Consider the following 16,793-nt stretch of genomic DNA (forward strand, 5'->3'; position numbering starts at 1 on the left):
CTTCTGTGTAGCAATGCAATGATAGGAGTGTTACCATAGGCTGTTTGAAGTGTGCCCAGAAAACTTGGGTTTGTAGGTCAAGACGTGGCTATCATAAATCTAAGTATGTCCCAACAAGGATGGAAGAGAACAAAGGTAGCAATGGTTTAAATCATTATGACATCATAATGCCACCTGAGTGGCTCAGCTCAAAATACAGAAGGGGAAAGAGAGAAGGGAGAGTGAAGACATCGAAGGGAAAACTGAATTAAAACAGCTCACAGATTGTCCAAAGGCACAAAATGGTATTATATTTACAGTATCAGAAGTACTGGTTTTAACAGTGTGTGTGTGTTTCCTATACAAACCTTCTGTCCATGAGTAACTGACTTTTTATGGATAAGTGATGGTCAAGTAGAAGAACTTTGTCTGAACACCCTTCAGGTTCCATTTCATAGCAAACAACTAAACTATTTTTATTGTGTTGCATTAAACCTATGATTCTCAAGGGATGGCAGCAGCAAGATATCAGTTCCAGAAATATATAAGGTTTATCCACACAAGTAATATCACATGTCTAGCATATACCAGCATGCTTGGTATATTTATGGGGTTCACAGTGGTGTTTTTCAGAATGTAGGCTTTTTTTTTTTTTTGTAATGTAAGTAATGTTATGGTCCTTATGTTTAATGATAATATAGACCAGTCTTCTTGCCCTCCAAATAATATTCTTTGAATAACGAACTGAGTTTGCAAGAGACATCATCTAGAAATGGATGGAGAGACAGCAAGTAAACAGAGGAGCTAATAATTAGTTATAGAAAAGACTTCTTACACTACTTTATTGATATAAAAGGTCTTTAAACAATTCTAATGTCAGTGAAAGGCAGTCTGGAAGCTGGAATAATTTATGATGTAAACAAATTCTTTCTGTAAATGACAGTTAAGACCCCATGTATTTTCGACAGTGTTGAATTAGAACTTCCAGAACTTCCATGGGATATGGCACTGCCATATTGTATAAGAAGAACATGGTTTGAAATGAATGAACAAATGAAAACTTCAGAGCTGAGGGGATACCCCTAACGGAAACATCTCAAAGCAAAAAATGGAGGGGTCAGCCAGTATTCAGAGAACAAAGTGAGAGATTTGTCATGTGTGGGAGGAAAAGAGAGGGACACTGGCCTTCTCATCTGTGCATTTGCACTATAACCCTGATTTTCCCATGTTTGAACCTTTCTCCCTGTGAAAATTTAAATCTGTGACAAAGTTGGTAACAAACACATCTCTTATTCAGTCATGCAGAACTTTCTGTCATACAGTATTACAGTAACCCAAACTCAGCATAAAAAGGAGAAATCAAAGCAAAGGCTGATCAATTCCATTCCTAACTTCTTTGACTATATGAAAAACAGGATGCAGCTCAACCCCCTCAACCTCATTCTACCCGGGAGGTCACTTGAGCAGCAAATAAGCTTTATAGTTTCCACCCAAACCACTGTTGTTTTCCTATGGATACAAAAGGAGGCCCAAGAGTGCGAAATTTTCTGGAAGTGAAAAGCATTTACTGAATGAGCTTTATCCTATCCAAAGGGAACCTATATTCTCCTAAAATTCTTCTTGTATGTGGCGAACATTTCCAGCCATTTGGAGAGAGATCCTGTTAACAAATGCATGAGGTTTAAAAGTACAGAAGAGGAAGTTTGCATCTCAAACAGATGTTTGAGACTCCAATTTCAAGTATTCATTATTTACTCTGTGTTAGGACAAGTGGGCTTTCAGAGGTTTCATGGTGAAATAATAATTTAACACTTTATCTATACAGTATGCAATTGGATGTAGAGTTCTAATACTTACACTAAGGCCTGGTAAAGTCTTAGAAATGTTGGGGGGTTTTGTTAGTTTGTTTTTTGCATTTTTTTGCCCTCTGGTCTATACTCCCTCTTTGCTTACAATAAATTTTGTGAAGGGTTGGGCCCATGACATCATTACATGTTCTTTGCTAGGTACATTGCAAAATGTGCTGTTTGCTGATCTGGGATAAGACTTCCTTGGCAGAATGATTGCTCTTTCAGGCTGCTGAGTCTATGATGTGCTTTCAGTCTCTGCAGTGCTAGATTACTTTGGAGGATATTGCTACTGCAAAGTAGAGGTATACACCTCCAAGGAGATGCTGAGACCTACTGTACTTTTGTGACAGTCAAAGGCATATTTTCCATTTTTTGCAAAATATTTTTGTAGTAAAATTATTATATTAGTAACACATTAGTTATGCTAGTCCTCTTTATTTTCTGTTGGTGTTTTTTGTTTGTTTGTTTGTTTGTTTATTATTACAGACTTCCTGAGACAGGATAAAGCTTGATACAAAGCAGTTTTAAGCTTTTTTGTCTTGGGGAACCTCAATATTTTCCACTCACAGTGCAGAGCCTTCTGTAGGGAACATATATGCCTGACAGTAGCATGGGTGCATTTTCACATTAATTACATCTAGCCTTCAGTAACTACAGACTTTCTTAAAAGCCTAACCTAATCCCACTTTTCTTTCCTTCTTGCTCTACTTCCTACAGGGTTTTTTGAGTTGAATCTTGTTTCCATCTGAAAGTTAATTTTCTTTCCAGGTGGGGAAGTGAACTGAATTGACTTGCCCTACAGCTCCCCAGTTGCTTTTCTGCTTCTGGCACCAGAAAGACAACAGAGCTCATAGTGGGGACAGTCAGGCAGCCTACTGTGGTAATTGCCTTGGAATTGTATTGGTGTGGTGTAACATGAGATGCTCCCACAGCTGTCCTTTCCAAATTCTTTAGAAGCAGTTCCTTGATCCTCAGTGATCTGTAAACCACAGAGGAAAACCACTGCTTAACTAATCGGATTATCAGCTAGCTCACTTGCATGTAATACATATCTAAACACTGCTTAATTTGGGGTATTAATTACAGACTGCACTGAAAGAATATGCATAAGTCTTTAATTACATGGAAAGATGTTAGATCTTCAAATTTGTGGCTGGAACTCTCGTTCCAAGGGTTTAAGAAGCTGGTAATTGCTTGTGATAACCATTTTACTCTGTAAATTGGTTTTGGCTGTGTACTGGTAAAGTACTGACTGCTCTGAGTTATGTTGCCAAATGCCACCCAGATTGAAGACAAAACAGACTACAGTCTTGTAAATTTGATATTTCCTCATAAAGCTTCAACGTTGTCCCAGTTTGTCATCTTACATATCTGATTGACTGAGTGAATTCAGGCTAAGGGTTTTTTTCCCTCTAAATTGTTGTTATTATAAATTCTCATTATGCAATCTAAAATGTGATCCCTATAAGTTCTGGGCTGAATCAATGAGGGGCAGTGCACACCAGTGTGCTTCATATGGAGAAAGTGAATACTGCATGTCCCATGACTAACTTCTTATCAAAACAGCACCAACGTATTTACAGCACTGATGTATTTACCGATCCCATTTGCAAACTCATTATCTGTGAATGGATGCCAAAACCATTCTGATACATGAAAGTGCATTATTTTCAGAACAAATAGTGTCAGTTTTTGAGGAATTTATGAAATTATCTCTTTGCTAGTTCTGAACTAAATTGTCATGTGGAGAGCTTGCATATTCAGCAAAGCTGAAAACAAGTATAGGGATAGACAGATCTTTTTGTAATTCAGTTTTCTGTGGAGGATTGATCACACTTTAAAGATCCATAGATAAATCCTTAGAAGTTATTCAAAGAATATTATTTGGAGGGCGAGAAACTGTGAAAATTTCCCTTGGCAAATGAGATTAAATCTTGCCTCTCAGCCTTTCTGAAGACTTTTTTTTGGCAGTTTGTTATATTAACTTGGAGAAAAAAATTAAATACCCTTAAAACCACTTAGAACTTCCTTGAAGCAAAATTGTGATACAGATCCAGTGGGAAGCATACAAATACACAGAGCAGAGAAGCAAGTTGCAAACCTGGCCAAGGTTGTGCCTGGAGTCTAAAACCCTTACCAGGATGTATATTCTCAAATGAATAGGGTAAAACTTAAGGTGAAGAGAGAGTGCCTACATAATTGCATTTTTTACATAGCTTTTCACAAAAGCTTTGCAGGAGGGACTTTTGTAGCAGGTTTCTTCACAAAAGAAAGTAATTCTGAACTATATCTGATGCATTGGTGATAGCTTCCCTATGGAGATTATTTAATTCTGTAAGTTTGTTCATGAAATCAGTAGAGAGTATCTGTAATAGATACAATGAAATTTATCCCTCAGTTGCTAGTTAAAAAATACCAAAATGTGTTGCTTCCAGATTTGTGAATCTTCTCATTTCAGTAACGTACTGGATGAATTCAGTACTAGTTAATGAAACTAATAAAAAATGAATTATGAATCTGATAATCAGTAATAAATTAGATTAAAATCTCACGTCATGCAGTCTGCAAGTGTAAGAAAAATTGCAATGTCCACAGAATATCAATCTAGTTTTATGGCTCCCTGCAACTGTCCAACCTTCATCAAAGTAATACAATAATCAATTTCATTCATCTAGAATATCATAAACATTTCATTGTTTACTGCTGTACTTCCCTGTACCTCTCCAATATGCACCAAACTTCTCTCAGCTGAGGAAAATCTCATAGCAAATATCACACAAATGACATGAAGACTTCTGACTGATATCTAATACCTAATACCTAGACAATGTGAAAGTCACAGTGAAAAGAAAGAAATAATATCCAATTTAAATTACATACATAAATTTCTGACATAAAAACCTGCGTAAGTACAAAACTATTTTAGAGTAAAATCTAATTAGTTAGTAGAAATACATTTCTTGACACATCTTCCCAGCAACTACACAGAAGCTCTTCTTTCAGTCCTGCTCTGCCCCTTGCCCCATTCCTAGACACCTCTGCCTTTTCTTCCCATTAGTAACCTGGCCACAGATGCTGTTACTCTGCCACATTATCTGTTCTACATCCTGCTCTCAGCACAATGCATCCCCTGTGCTGATCCTGACCACCATAAATACACTTTTCCCTTTATTTTGAAATCAATAATAAACCAACAAATCAGCTGTGTCTATTTTTGCTACAGCTGGGATTTTCAAGGCTGTTTAGTTTTACCTTCCATTGAAGGTAATGGCAACATTTCTCTTCTAATCAATTTAAATAAACCAGGCCAGCATGGATTATCCTCAGAAATCTGACTGTGCTTGTTATTTGAAGAAAACACACTTAAGTCATGAGAACTACAAATAATCCTATGTAGACTAATTCATCATTGCTTCCCTCTCCAATTTTTACTTTAATATTTGGCAGTAAAGAAATGCAAGTAGCATTAGGGCTGTAAAATAGTCATAACTGCCTTTTTAACACCTGCCAGTGATATACTCCTAAACAAATCTCTCTGATGGCATCTTAAAAGCAATGAGTTCCTGTGATTCTCAGGTAGCCTTCCATGAGGTTAGGGGTGGCAAGCTCAGCAGAGGAGGTGGAATAAAATGGGTTTCTAGCAATGATCATAGACATTTTTCAGTCAATTCAAAATCTAAAAAGAATGGATGTTTTGTCTGAGGCAAGAAAATACTTCTTTCAGTCTTGTCATAAATACAGCATCTTTTCAAAACGCAGGAGAGCTAGGCTGACAAGCCTACAAGTACAACATCTACCACTAAACCTTTTATCAGTAATGCATGGTCATTTTAAAGTAGTTGACCTCACACTGAACCACCCTGTATTGGTATAGTTCATACTTGTTACCAGAAGGGAAACAAAGAGGCCCCAGCTGAACCACAGGTTTGAAAAAGGAGCAATGCAAATTAGCCTGCGTTACAGTACCACAATTAAATGGTTTCTGGCATCTGCTGTGGCTTCTGAGCACTTAATGTGAATGCATCTGTCCTACACTGTCTGCATAACACAGATACTCCCACAATCTCTGGAACCTCTCATTGAGAGTCTTCTGGAAAGCATCTCCCATGACAGCAAGTTGTTCAGGGCCCTGTCCTGTCAACTTCTGAGTGTATTCAAAGATGGACGCTCTGCCACCTCTCTGAGTGACCCAAATCCTCATAGTAAAAAAAACCTTTTCCCTCTATCAAGTCAGAATTTTCCATGCTACACCTTGTATCCATTTCTTCTGTTCTATTGTGCACCTTTGAGAAGAATTTGGCTGTCTTCCCTGCAGTCTCCCACTATGTAGTTGAAGACCATGCTAAGTATTCTTCTTAGTTGTGCCACGCAACCTTAAACCTCCATCTTGGGGTTGGAGGAGTCATCAGTGAAGGGAGGTTCAGGTCAGGCTGAAGGTATTCAAACCTACAGCTCAGCAGCCTGGGACACGGCCTAAGCTCGAATGAGAATGGGAATTATTTTTCAGAACTTCTGCCCAGTTCTGCCATTATAAGAAAAGACTGAAGACTTCAGAAACCCAGAGAAAGAGAAGAAAGAGTGGGAAGCCTGGCTCTGGGATTCTCTTGCATTCTGTTTTTTGTAGCAGGAACATTATGAATTTTGTGTGGAAAAATCATTGTGTAAAATATATTACTGTTTCTGGGAGCAGAGACTTGGAAGCTGTTGGGTCTTCAAGATGTAGAGTCAGACTTCTTTTTTTTTGGTCTCTCTCTGTGGCCCCAAGAATCTTTTCATCACTTCATCTCTGTGCAATGGCCCTGCTAAGGAGAGAGGTAGCTAACCACTATAAGGACTTGCTGGTTAAAGTGATCGCAAAAATGCTCTGGGGAAAAAGAAAAGGAAGTCCAGTTAATGTTTTGCACACTGCTGTGTAACACAAATGTGTTATTAATCATGTTTATCATGAGACTGATGAAACCACTAATACATTTTACACAAGGATTTTTCCATGCAAAATAAACTTGAAGGATTGTTGTAAACTTGAAGACATTGGACAAACTGAGAATGACAAACAGCCCCTGATCAGCCTCATGGGTTTGGGAAAGCAATACACACTAAGGATAGGACTCACCTGGCCAAAGGCAGATAGATGTCTGCTGGACATTATAAAAATTAATTTCTTCCTAAAAATGTCTTTTTCTCCCTAGTGACAGGGAACCTCAAATGTTATCTGAAATGAAGCTCACGCCCTGAGAGAGGCAGTACTAAAGGGTAGAGCTCACAATGAATCTGCAGCAAAAAAATTCTTCATGTTGCCTTACTTAGGGGGAATGAAACAGCTAGAGAGGTAAGTGAAGAAGGAATAACATGGAGGGGGCGAGTACTGAGGAGAGAAGCCCTAGGAGGTGTAATGAGAGGGAGGCTGTGATGGTGTGAAGCGGAAGAAGACAGAGGTAGAGAGGGACTAGCTAGTCAGTGACAGATGTACGGAGCTCCCTGAGTGTTCAGAGGTGCTTTGGCAGCTGTCCCTCCTGTCTGAAGACAAATCTTCCCAGCAGGCTGTGAGCATGTCTGGAGAGCATGACCCCCAATGGGCCCCTCTCTCTGCATAGTTCTTGGCTGTGTGGTGGCATCTTTGGCTGTGTCCATTTGTTTTTCCTGCTGCCTCCACAAGTATGCTCCTCTTTAGCAGCTGTGACTCCATCAGATATCTGGTATCAGGCTTTTTTCCATCCACTGTGTTTTGATAATATCGTGCTGTCTGTGTGAAAAGGACAAGGAGATGTGTCTAGGTTTAGATGTTGCTCCCCACATCTAGGTGCTGCAGTGGTGGCAACATGTGGGATTTCTCCCCTTACATCTTTTGTATCTCCAGCCAGGTAGACTTCAGACAGGGATATCTAGTTCACCCAGTACTGAGATATTACTAAATGACTCCTTGTTTAATGCACACGTGACTTAAGGTGACTTATAGGATGTTTTCCTTCAAGACAAAATAGCAATTGCTTTGAGCTGCCTGGAGGTATATACATTTCAAAACTACCGTTTAAATCTTACCCAAGGAGGAAATTTAAAAACACATATCAGTGCAGTGTATCTTAAATTAATCCCTGCGAAACAAACACTTGAGAGCTCAGTACTTAACCCCTGATACATCAGACTTACAATGACTAAATAAACCAGAAAACCATTCTAAAGACACAAGGAAAGAACCTGATGGTCAAATAAATATAGCTGGCTGGCAAGATTTGGAAAGTAGTAAATGGCAGTGCAAAAGATATAAAGGGACATCATTGCCCAGTCACTGTAGATGATGAACTAAGGTTCATCAGGGCTGCAATAGCCCCTAGTTAGCCCTGGACCAGGAGAGCATCATGGTTTCTTTAGAGATGGCCCTTTGAGTTCTTCAAATACCCCAGGAGTAAAACGCACACAGCTATGTGTCCTACAGAGTCCATATAATTTAGATTCCTAGAGTCCCAAAGAGAAATCTGCATTGCCTGTTCCTCACTGTCTAATCCCTAGGGAATTTCTCCAGGGTCTCAAAAAAGATTTTAAGTGCATAAACTTAGCCTGGAGAAATCAAACTGCATGCACTAAATGTAAATATTGCCTTAAAAGAACAAATTCAGCTTTTTCTATGGCCAAAAGTGCATTTAGTGTGTTGGTTGTTTATAGAGTAGCTGATTTGACAACACTGGGTTTTTTTCTCCAAACGTTTGAAAATTCACTGTAAGCTTCATATAACCACAAGATGACTCAATAAAAGTCCGGTAATTTTAGAATTAAAGATTCACTGAAGGGTCTTAAGAGCCAGAGTTTAACACCAAAGGTAGTGGTCCATCAGAGACTCTCTTATCAGGACATTTAGCATTTTCTCCTTGATTTTATGCCATAGCTTGAGTTTTTCACGGATGGCCAGACTATATTTGCTTTCTGCATAGGTGTGTAGGGATGTGGGTTTCTCTTGTCATCATGGCTAAGCTTCACGAATGAAGATTTGGGGAGGGCTCTACCCACATTTGCTACAAGCACGTTGGTGGCTAAAAAGGCCAATGTGAGATAGACAAGTCCGGTTGCAAAAGGCACAGCAGAGAGACTCCTTAGGTGGTAAATTCTGCAAGACACGATTCTTTCTGCGTTGCCTTTTCTCCTCGAGAGTGATCCTGCGTGCTTTCGCAAAGGCATCAGCAGCGTTATAGATGGTGTGTCTCCAGACCTCCCAACTGGAGGCCAGAGTAGACCAGTTATGTTGATCAATATGGCCAAGACTGAGATGTTTTTTCAGGGAGTCCTTGTATCTTCTCTTCAGGGCTCCTCTCTTGCAGCAGCCAGTGGCAAGTTCACCATAAAGCAAGATCTTAGGGAGGCGGTGATCCTTCATCCTGGAGACGTGTCCTGCCCAACACAGCTGCGTTCTCAGCAACATGGCCTCAATACTTGTGACTGCTGCTTGTGCTAGAACAGATGTATTGGTCACGTAATCTGACCAGTGGATGTTTAAGATTGTTCGAAGGCAGCGTTGATGGAAGTGTTCTAGGAGACGCAGGTGGTGGCGGTAGATGACCCATGATTCAGATGCGTATAAGAGAGTAGACAGCACTATGGCTCTGTAAATGCTGATCTTTGTACTTTTCTTCGGGTGTTTATTTCGCCAAACTCTTTTATGGAGTTTTCTGAAAGCACTAGTACATCTGTATTATCCCACTTCTGCTCAAGTATGCACCTTCTGGAGTTGCAGTCCTGGTCTCTTGGTATGTTCTTCATGAGACAGTTTGCGTAACATGTTTTACCATCTCATTTTTTCTATTTTGCGTTTTATTGTGGACTTACAGAACCATAAACCACCTCAGAGGATTTGCTGAATATAATGTGCTATGTGTGAGGCTCCCATAATTGTCTCTGGTTTCCTACTGCTGCATCCATGCATTTGTAGCTCTACTACAGCCTCTCCTGTCCTGTGGTCCTGCATGTCAGATGCAGATGATCTGTGGTCCAGCAACCTGATGCCTCCTGTCTAAGAGCAGCAAGCAGCAGAGAGGTTGCTGAGCTCTGCCACACTTTGAAATCTGCTCCTGTGTAGGGTGCCATTAATGGGCTGCAGCTTGAAAACACAATCAGCAGACTCCATGCTGCTGTGTGAACAGCCTCCCCTACTCCCACCTTCACAGCTTTAGCAGGGACCTAATACCAATGTGCTCTGGCTTTCTTAGGCCATAATTTTTTTTCACTCACTTGGGAAAACAGTAAAAGACAAATTGCCTTGGTGAGGCTCAGCAACAGTAAGATACAAGTTTTACAGGATTTATTTGCCATTTTGTTTTCTTTTGTAATTATAGTAATTACATTGTCCATGTCACACTGCAATCTTGGAGATAGTTCAGAAGACCTGAACTGCAGAGTTGTCTGCATTTGAGATACTCCTGTATGCGAAATAGAACATCTTCTGAAACAAACTTCCAATCATATTACAATTCATGCATGGTCCATTAAAGGGAAGATTTTTGCGGGATGCTAATCTGTCCTCCTTCACAGCTTGTTCTGAGCAGGGCTAGAGCATAGGGGTGCAAAATACTAATTATTGTCTATTACCTAATGCTAAACATGCAAGTAAGGAATCTGTTCCTGTATAATCAAGACCAGATGAAAAGCTGTCTGACTTGCATGTCTGAAATAACAGTTTGTTCTCATTCCATGTCATACCTTGCAGACAGTTGTAATGATTTGCCCAGAAGTCTATTGCTGCACTGTGTATTATCAGGTAGCTTCACTGCATTTAAAATGAGATATTTAGAATATCATCCACCCTGAGCAAGAAGGTCTTTGTTGCTTTTGATATCTGAACTGCTATGTCTAGCCAAGATATCTTTAATGGGTTATTTAATTTAAGTCCAATACAGAGTAAGAAAGCCAGCTCTCGGTATATTAGCTTTCTACAATCCCTGTAGGACTTTGATGTTGTGTTTCTTTGTAGCCGCATTCTCTCTGCAAATGTGGGATATAATAAAGGCTGTTTTAAGAAGAAGAAGGTATATTTATGTTTTCTTATATACCTTCACATCTAACAGATGCAGCACTTCCAGACTGAAGTGGTTTCTGAGATCCAAAGCAGTTATGGAGGGTCACAAATAGCTGTGGTACATTATCATTAGGTGTCAATATTAAGTCAGATCATGATTTGCCAGTAGATGTGAGGAATGCAACTATTGTTGACTCTTGGTTACTAAGAAGAAGAGATGTGTGGCTTGTATCTCTCCTGGCCTTGGAAGGGCTGTTCCTCAAACGAATGTTTTCTGCCTGGTTTGCTCAGATTGGGTTCTCGATCCCCCGCAGCAGCTCCTGATTCACTTCTAGGACACCTTGTTCTGCCTGAGACATTGCAGGTGTTCCCCAAAATTTGCAGCTGCAGGGACTGAGAATCAGACAGACCGTATTACAGAGAGTACATGCAACCTCACCTCAGGATTTCCTACATGAGTGGGAGTAATAAGACTGTAAAATCTAAAACAATCCACAAAGAACTGGATAATTAAAATAATTTAGTGCTTCAGGAATGGCTGGCTTAAGCCACAGGAGTCTGAGTGACAGTGCTTTTCATACCTTTACTGGCTCCAGGGCAAAAGAAAAGGGAATGTCTTTCAGTCCTTCCCTTTCATTTTTTTTCTAATTGTTACTGGATTTTGCATGGGTTTCTTGGGGTATGTGGTTGAGATGACACACGATGAGCATCACGTCCCTGGGATGTAGGTCTGCAGTATGCAATGACTGATTGCACTTCAGGTGATGAGGTGGAAGTGTGACCAATGGGTCACTGCACAAAGATGTGACAGGTCAGTGACTGTATCAGCATGTCCTCTTGGTGTCACTGAGCTTAGAGGTGACCCTTCCAAGCCTGGTTGTCAATCCAAGGCATCAGGGGTGTATTTGAGCTGCCATTGCTGTTATTAACTTTGCTTTCTGAGTAAAATAAATACAGAATTTTATTTTTATTTCAGTTAGGTTTGATACTTCTCACAAGTGCTAAATTCATCCTTTGTTTATTGCTGCTGCTTATTATTTGTGAAGTTCTGGCTTTGTGCCCAGCATTTTGATGACTCTGACTCCTGTTTCCACTGATTCCATTAGAAATATGATGAAATGGAAAGCAAGTTTTTTTGTTAGTGAGAATTAAAAGATGCTGTGAAACAAAGATGAAAAGAGTGTTGTCACCCACCATTTCCATTTATAATATGAAGTGTTTGGATTTATAAAGTGATACCAAAGAACTGTTTCATTAGTATACATAATCATTTGGGGACAATACCAACTATGCTACTTGATAAGAAGGACCCAGTCAGGCAGTCACAGGTGCTTTGGAAATTTCTGATCATCTAACTGCCTCAGGGCAGGCAGATGAATTTTCAAGGGAGAATATCCATTTCTCAAGTTGTCAGTACAGGTGTTTCCCATTTATCCTACCCCCTAATTTCCATTTCTTGATTCTCAAAGGTGGCCATTCTGGAAATACAGGTCAATGAGGAGTGCAGATTCTAGGGATGTGAGACCAATCTGACTCTGCAAGATGTGACACTGCTTGTGTCTTTCTAGTAAATCCATGTTAGTGACAAGAGGTTTTTCTGTGAATGTAGTATCAGCATCAGTTAACCTTCCTCAGCAGCCATGTTGCATCTTCTGCCTTTCTTGGTTTATTATATCTCTGGTTTTGTCATTTTCTGGAAGCAAAACATTTTTTTCCCCAATGAAGGAATGTAACTATTATGCAGAAAGATGCTATAGTGACACATTCGTTTCAGCTCTATGAATTTCTTTGGAACAGAAAATAATATGAAGATTGGCAATGCAGCAGTAACTATCTACACTTATTTTACTAATGCTGAGGTTAGTTTCTGCCTAGCTTCAGACTCTGTAGAAGGTTGCAAGGCAACCATGGATTTTGATTCTGATCTCCCAGGTGATTTCCAGCTCAAAGCCCTCTTTTAAGTCAGTAATGGTCTTTCAGCATGTCTCCATCTAGATGCACATTTCGTACTTTTAATCTCTTATAAGCATAATTAGACAGGCCTGGATTTACCACAAATACCAGAGATGTTAATCTCCACTCTCTTGCCCTTGCCCCTAACTCTCCCAGAGGCCTGCACTGAGGGCACAAGTGGGAATGTGTGTGATCTGAGAGTTCGTGAGGAAGCCCAAAGCTTTCCCTCATGTCCAAGGCAGTCTTGAGCAGCTCTTCTATCTCTAGGACCATAGCACAAACTAGAAACCAGAGACCCAAAGACAAGTGAAGTGTTTCTCCTGGCCCTATGCTGGCAGTGGCTCAGTGGCCTGTGGTTTGGGATTTTGCTGAATTGCAAAGAAAAACTAGTATTTGGCTAATGGAGTCCCTGTCATGTCTGAGTCTTGAATGTGCTTTGTCCCCATTGTAGTATCTAGCAGATTCAGGGCTGCATCTGATGCTCCCCATTGACCTGGCTGCTTTTCCTTTGTCTTCATTAGATTTTTAGGTTCTGCCTCATTACACATTAAAAGACCTATATCCTCCTTTCACTGACCCAGGCTTGACCTCATTTGTCTGGGGGCCCTCTCCCATTGCTTGGGGAAGGAAACCTGTGTTTGGGAGTCGATGTCTCTCTGTGGCTGAGGGTGGCATTGGTGATTGTGTCTGTCCGTGGCAAGCCTTGTTTGTCTTCTGTATCACTTTCTTTCTCTTTAGTTTAGTTCACTGTGTGTTCATGAAGACTTTGTGGATACTTTTTGCTTAAAGATGACTATATGCATAGGTAAGGAAGGGCAACAAAGCAAACACAGCTGTCCTCTGAATCTCAACCACTCCCTTGCTCACCGTGCAAATGGTGCCTGCAGTACTAATGGAATCAAGCGGAAGAAGCTGTGACTTCTGTTCCTTTCAAGTGTCCCTCCATACACCTGCAACACTATAGAGGGACTACACTAAGGAAAACATGAAGTAGATTAGGGTAGGTAGAAAAGAACAACATTTCAGTATGCTTTTCCTGTTTTTTCCTAGGGAACTGCTGCTGAAATTCAGTTTCCAGAGAGGTAGTTGTTCTTGCAAAAATGTATTCCACTGTAAGTCACTGTGTTGCTGTCATTTGGATGAGTTTATTTGTTGGTGTACATAACCAGAACTGAAACATGTGTCTATGTACTGATGTAAAAAATTAGAGAAGAGTTTTATATGAAATTATTTACAAAGGGAAATAGCTCCATGACCACCCTTCCTTTGAGTTGCTGTGTGTCTCCTGCTTGATAACTACACTGCTCTGTGAGTAAGGGTAGGTGGGGAAGAAGCACATTTCAAGAATGAGTTACTTTGTTCCTGAATAATAGTCTGCATGGGTCTGAAAGGTAGGCATTGTCAGAAATCCTTCATCCCATGGAAAAGCTTAGAGGTCTAGACCAGCACAGAGGATTGGATTTTTTTATGAATGGCAAGGCTGTTTGCTGACAAACTCTGCACCCTTCCATTTTCCAGGCATAACCAAGTGCTATGTTTTCTGAAATCAGCAAACATTTGCAAGAAATTCTGGCTATTTATGTCAAAAGTAAAAAAACCTGTATTTTGAAATGTGCTATTTGGCCTAATTCAAAAGAAGTAGAAATATTTCTATTTTTTAAAGTAATACATTAATTATATTGCAGTTGTTAAGTTAGAACCTATAGAGTTTCAGAGGGTGACAATTTAGTCCTTTAAAACCGACCTTTTTAAAGTATCAGGGGAATCTTAGGCATATATAATGTTTGCTATATATAACAGATCTGTGTATTTGTACCTGAATCATCACCCTCCTACTTGTAATGCTATTTGTTTACTTAAAACCAAAACACAAGTCTCTGGTGAAGCCATTGCCATAAGCAAACTTCGAGCAATTTGACCAGTGCAATCATTTCTCTGAGGGGCCTGAACTCTATAAATTTTCATCTCCATTGGTAAACACCCCAGGGTGTGCCAAGAAAGCCAAAGTAAATGATACTAAGTTTAGGGTTTTAAAAAATTTTCTTTTAAAACAAAGATGCTTTTTCTCCCTCTGACAGTAATGTTTCCCTCCAAAAACACTCTTCTGTGTAGTTTCCTGTGACTTTATAAAAAGCATGTGCTGAGCTCTTTATTCAGAAAACTGCCCTTCTACTAATAGAGAAAATGATGATTTTAGGAGGCTGAAGTCCTCTGTCAACTGACATTTGGCTGCTGGTTGTTGCACCAGCCTGATTATGATCTGACAGCCACTGTATTCAACTCACTGACAACTAAATATGTGGACCAATGCGACTGACTGTAGGAACCATGACTGCTACTTAGCATAACAGGGTGAAAATGTCACTGGGGCCCCTGCAACTCAGAGAACTATTCCAGGAAAAGTCTGGAGTGAGCTTTGTGAAGGCTGGGCTGAGCCGTGTTTTTGTGAGCAGGGATAAGCAGGCAGTGTCTGCCACTCACAGAGGGGCAGAAGACAAAACCCTGATGGGATATGCTCCATAGATCACAAGTGAGAGGATGCACTGGCTTTGCTGACCTTATGGAGCTACAGAGGGCGAGTTTCCGGAGGACCAGAAGAACAGCAACACTGTCTTCACATTGGTGATGTTACCAAACTCTGCAGGGGTCAACTACTCTACTAAACTTTTATGATCTGTAAGTGGTTCACTTTCCTTAATAGACTAACATTTCCACAGCACTCATCAAGATAGAAATCAAGCAACTCCACATATGAGTCAATGTTTTCTAAATAATTTTATTTTGGACTTGCTGAGTGCACTCACACAGTGAGATGTCAGTACGGGTAAGAATAGTAAATAAAACACCCACAGTGTGTCACCAATGTCAGAGTAAACAGTTTTCTATTCTGAACAAGAGACTACTTTGTTCCAAATACCTGCTCCTGTCCTCAGGAGCCAGTAAATGAGTTGTGGCCCTTCTCTGGACTATTTGGCCACAGATGTTGCCTTGCCTTGCCAGGCTCGAGGGCAGACAGCCTGGGAGGCCAGCTTCTCACCCCCAACTGACAGCTGAGGGTGGAAAAGAAAATATGACTATAACTCCATAATATCCATCAGTGAGCAAGTTATGTTCAGACTAATACTGTACTGGCGATCCAGAAAAAAAACAAAACAAACTCTCCTGATTTTCTTGGCATCCTGGCAGTATAGTGGCTGGAGCGGATGGTGGCAGTACCCTACTGTTTTACTGAAGTCTTCCTGAGGTTCAAAGACTTTCCAGGGTAGTTCTAAACCACTCTTTTCCTTTGGTCCCAATAGGCCTCCAACCATCTGGGCTGCAGATCAGTGTTTGAAGTACTGTGCAAAAAGCTCTGTTTCTTGCTCTGGTGAACAGATAAGAGTAAAGGTTGACAAACTCAGAGTCAGATGAAGCAAGAAAGAGTGTATTCCAAGGACTCTGCTCTGTGCCCTGGCTCCAGCTGCCAGGCACTTAAACCTACAGGCTGTGAGCAAGAGATGGCATGTAAAATATGAGAGGTAGCCAAGTTTATTTAATATGTTGGCCTTTCCACTGCTCTTAGCACTGTTATCAGAACACTTAATTTAGTTACATGGAGCAAAATGGAAAAACAGTAGTGAACATAAAATGAAAAAGATACTTCCAAGTAGCTTCCAAACCAACTATTAGTCCCTTTGCATTGCTGGAAATCTAATAAGGCACTGATTACATAGAGGACTGATGAGTTTTAAAACATGCTCAGCTTCAGCTTTTACATACATATTGCTTAAAAAGCCTTGGGGCAGGAACATATGAAGTCATCCTGTCAGGACCTCAGCAGAGATACCAGTAGGTCTTTTGAGCTGGCTGCTCAAAGGCTTTCTCTCTGTTCCCACATGGCAGCTGAGAAATGGCCAACTCTGTGAGCTTGGGGGTTGTTTTTCTCAGTCATTTTTTTGGAGTGGGACCACTGTAACTAGATAGCTAATCAGCCCTCCAGCATGGGATAGTCCAGCTAATGGGAAATCCCA

General features: G+C 40.4%; 1 protein-coding gene across 10 annotated transcripts in view; it reads left to right on the top strand.

Moving 5' to 3' along the window:
* Positions 1-266: 266 nt before the first annotated feature.
* SPATA13 (spermatogenesis associated 13) overlaps positions 267-16,793 on the top strand; it is a 103,557-nt gene continuing 87,030 nt past the window's right edge. For all 10 annotated transcript variants that reach the window (XR_003529115.1, XR_003529119.1, XR_003529116.1 and 7 more), the window contains exon 1: positions 267-284. Coding sequence is in view for 3 of the 10 variants with exons in the window: in XM_027652250.1 (XP_027508051.1) it covers positions 282-284 (3 nt within the window). In the remaining 7 variants the exon portion in view is untranslated. The remainder of the gene's footprint in view (positions 285-16,793) is intronic.

The sequence above is a fragment of the Corapipo altera genome, unplaced genomic scaffold, assembly GCF_003945725.1.
Source record: "Corapipo altera isolate COAL_440 unplaced genomic scaffold, ASM394572v1 0, whole genome shotgun sequence".
Lineage (NCBI taxonomy): Eukaryota > Metazoa > Chordata > Aves > Passeriformes > Pipridae > Corapipo > Corapipo altera.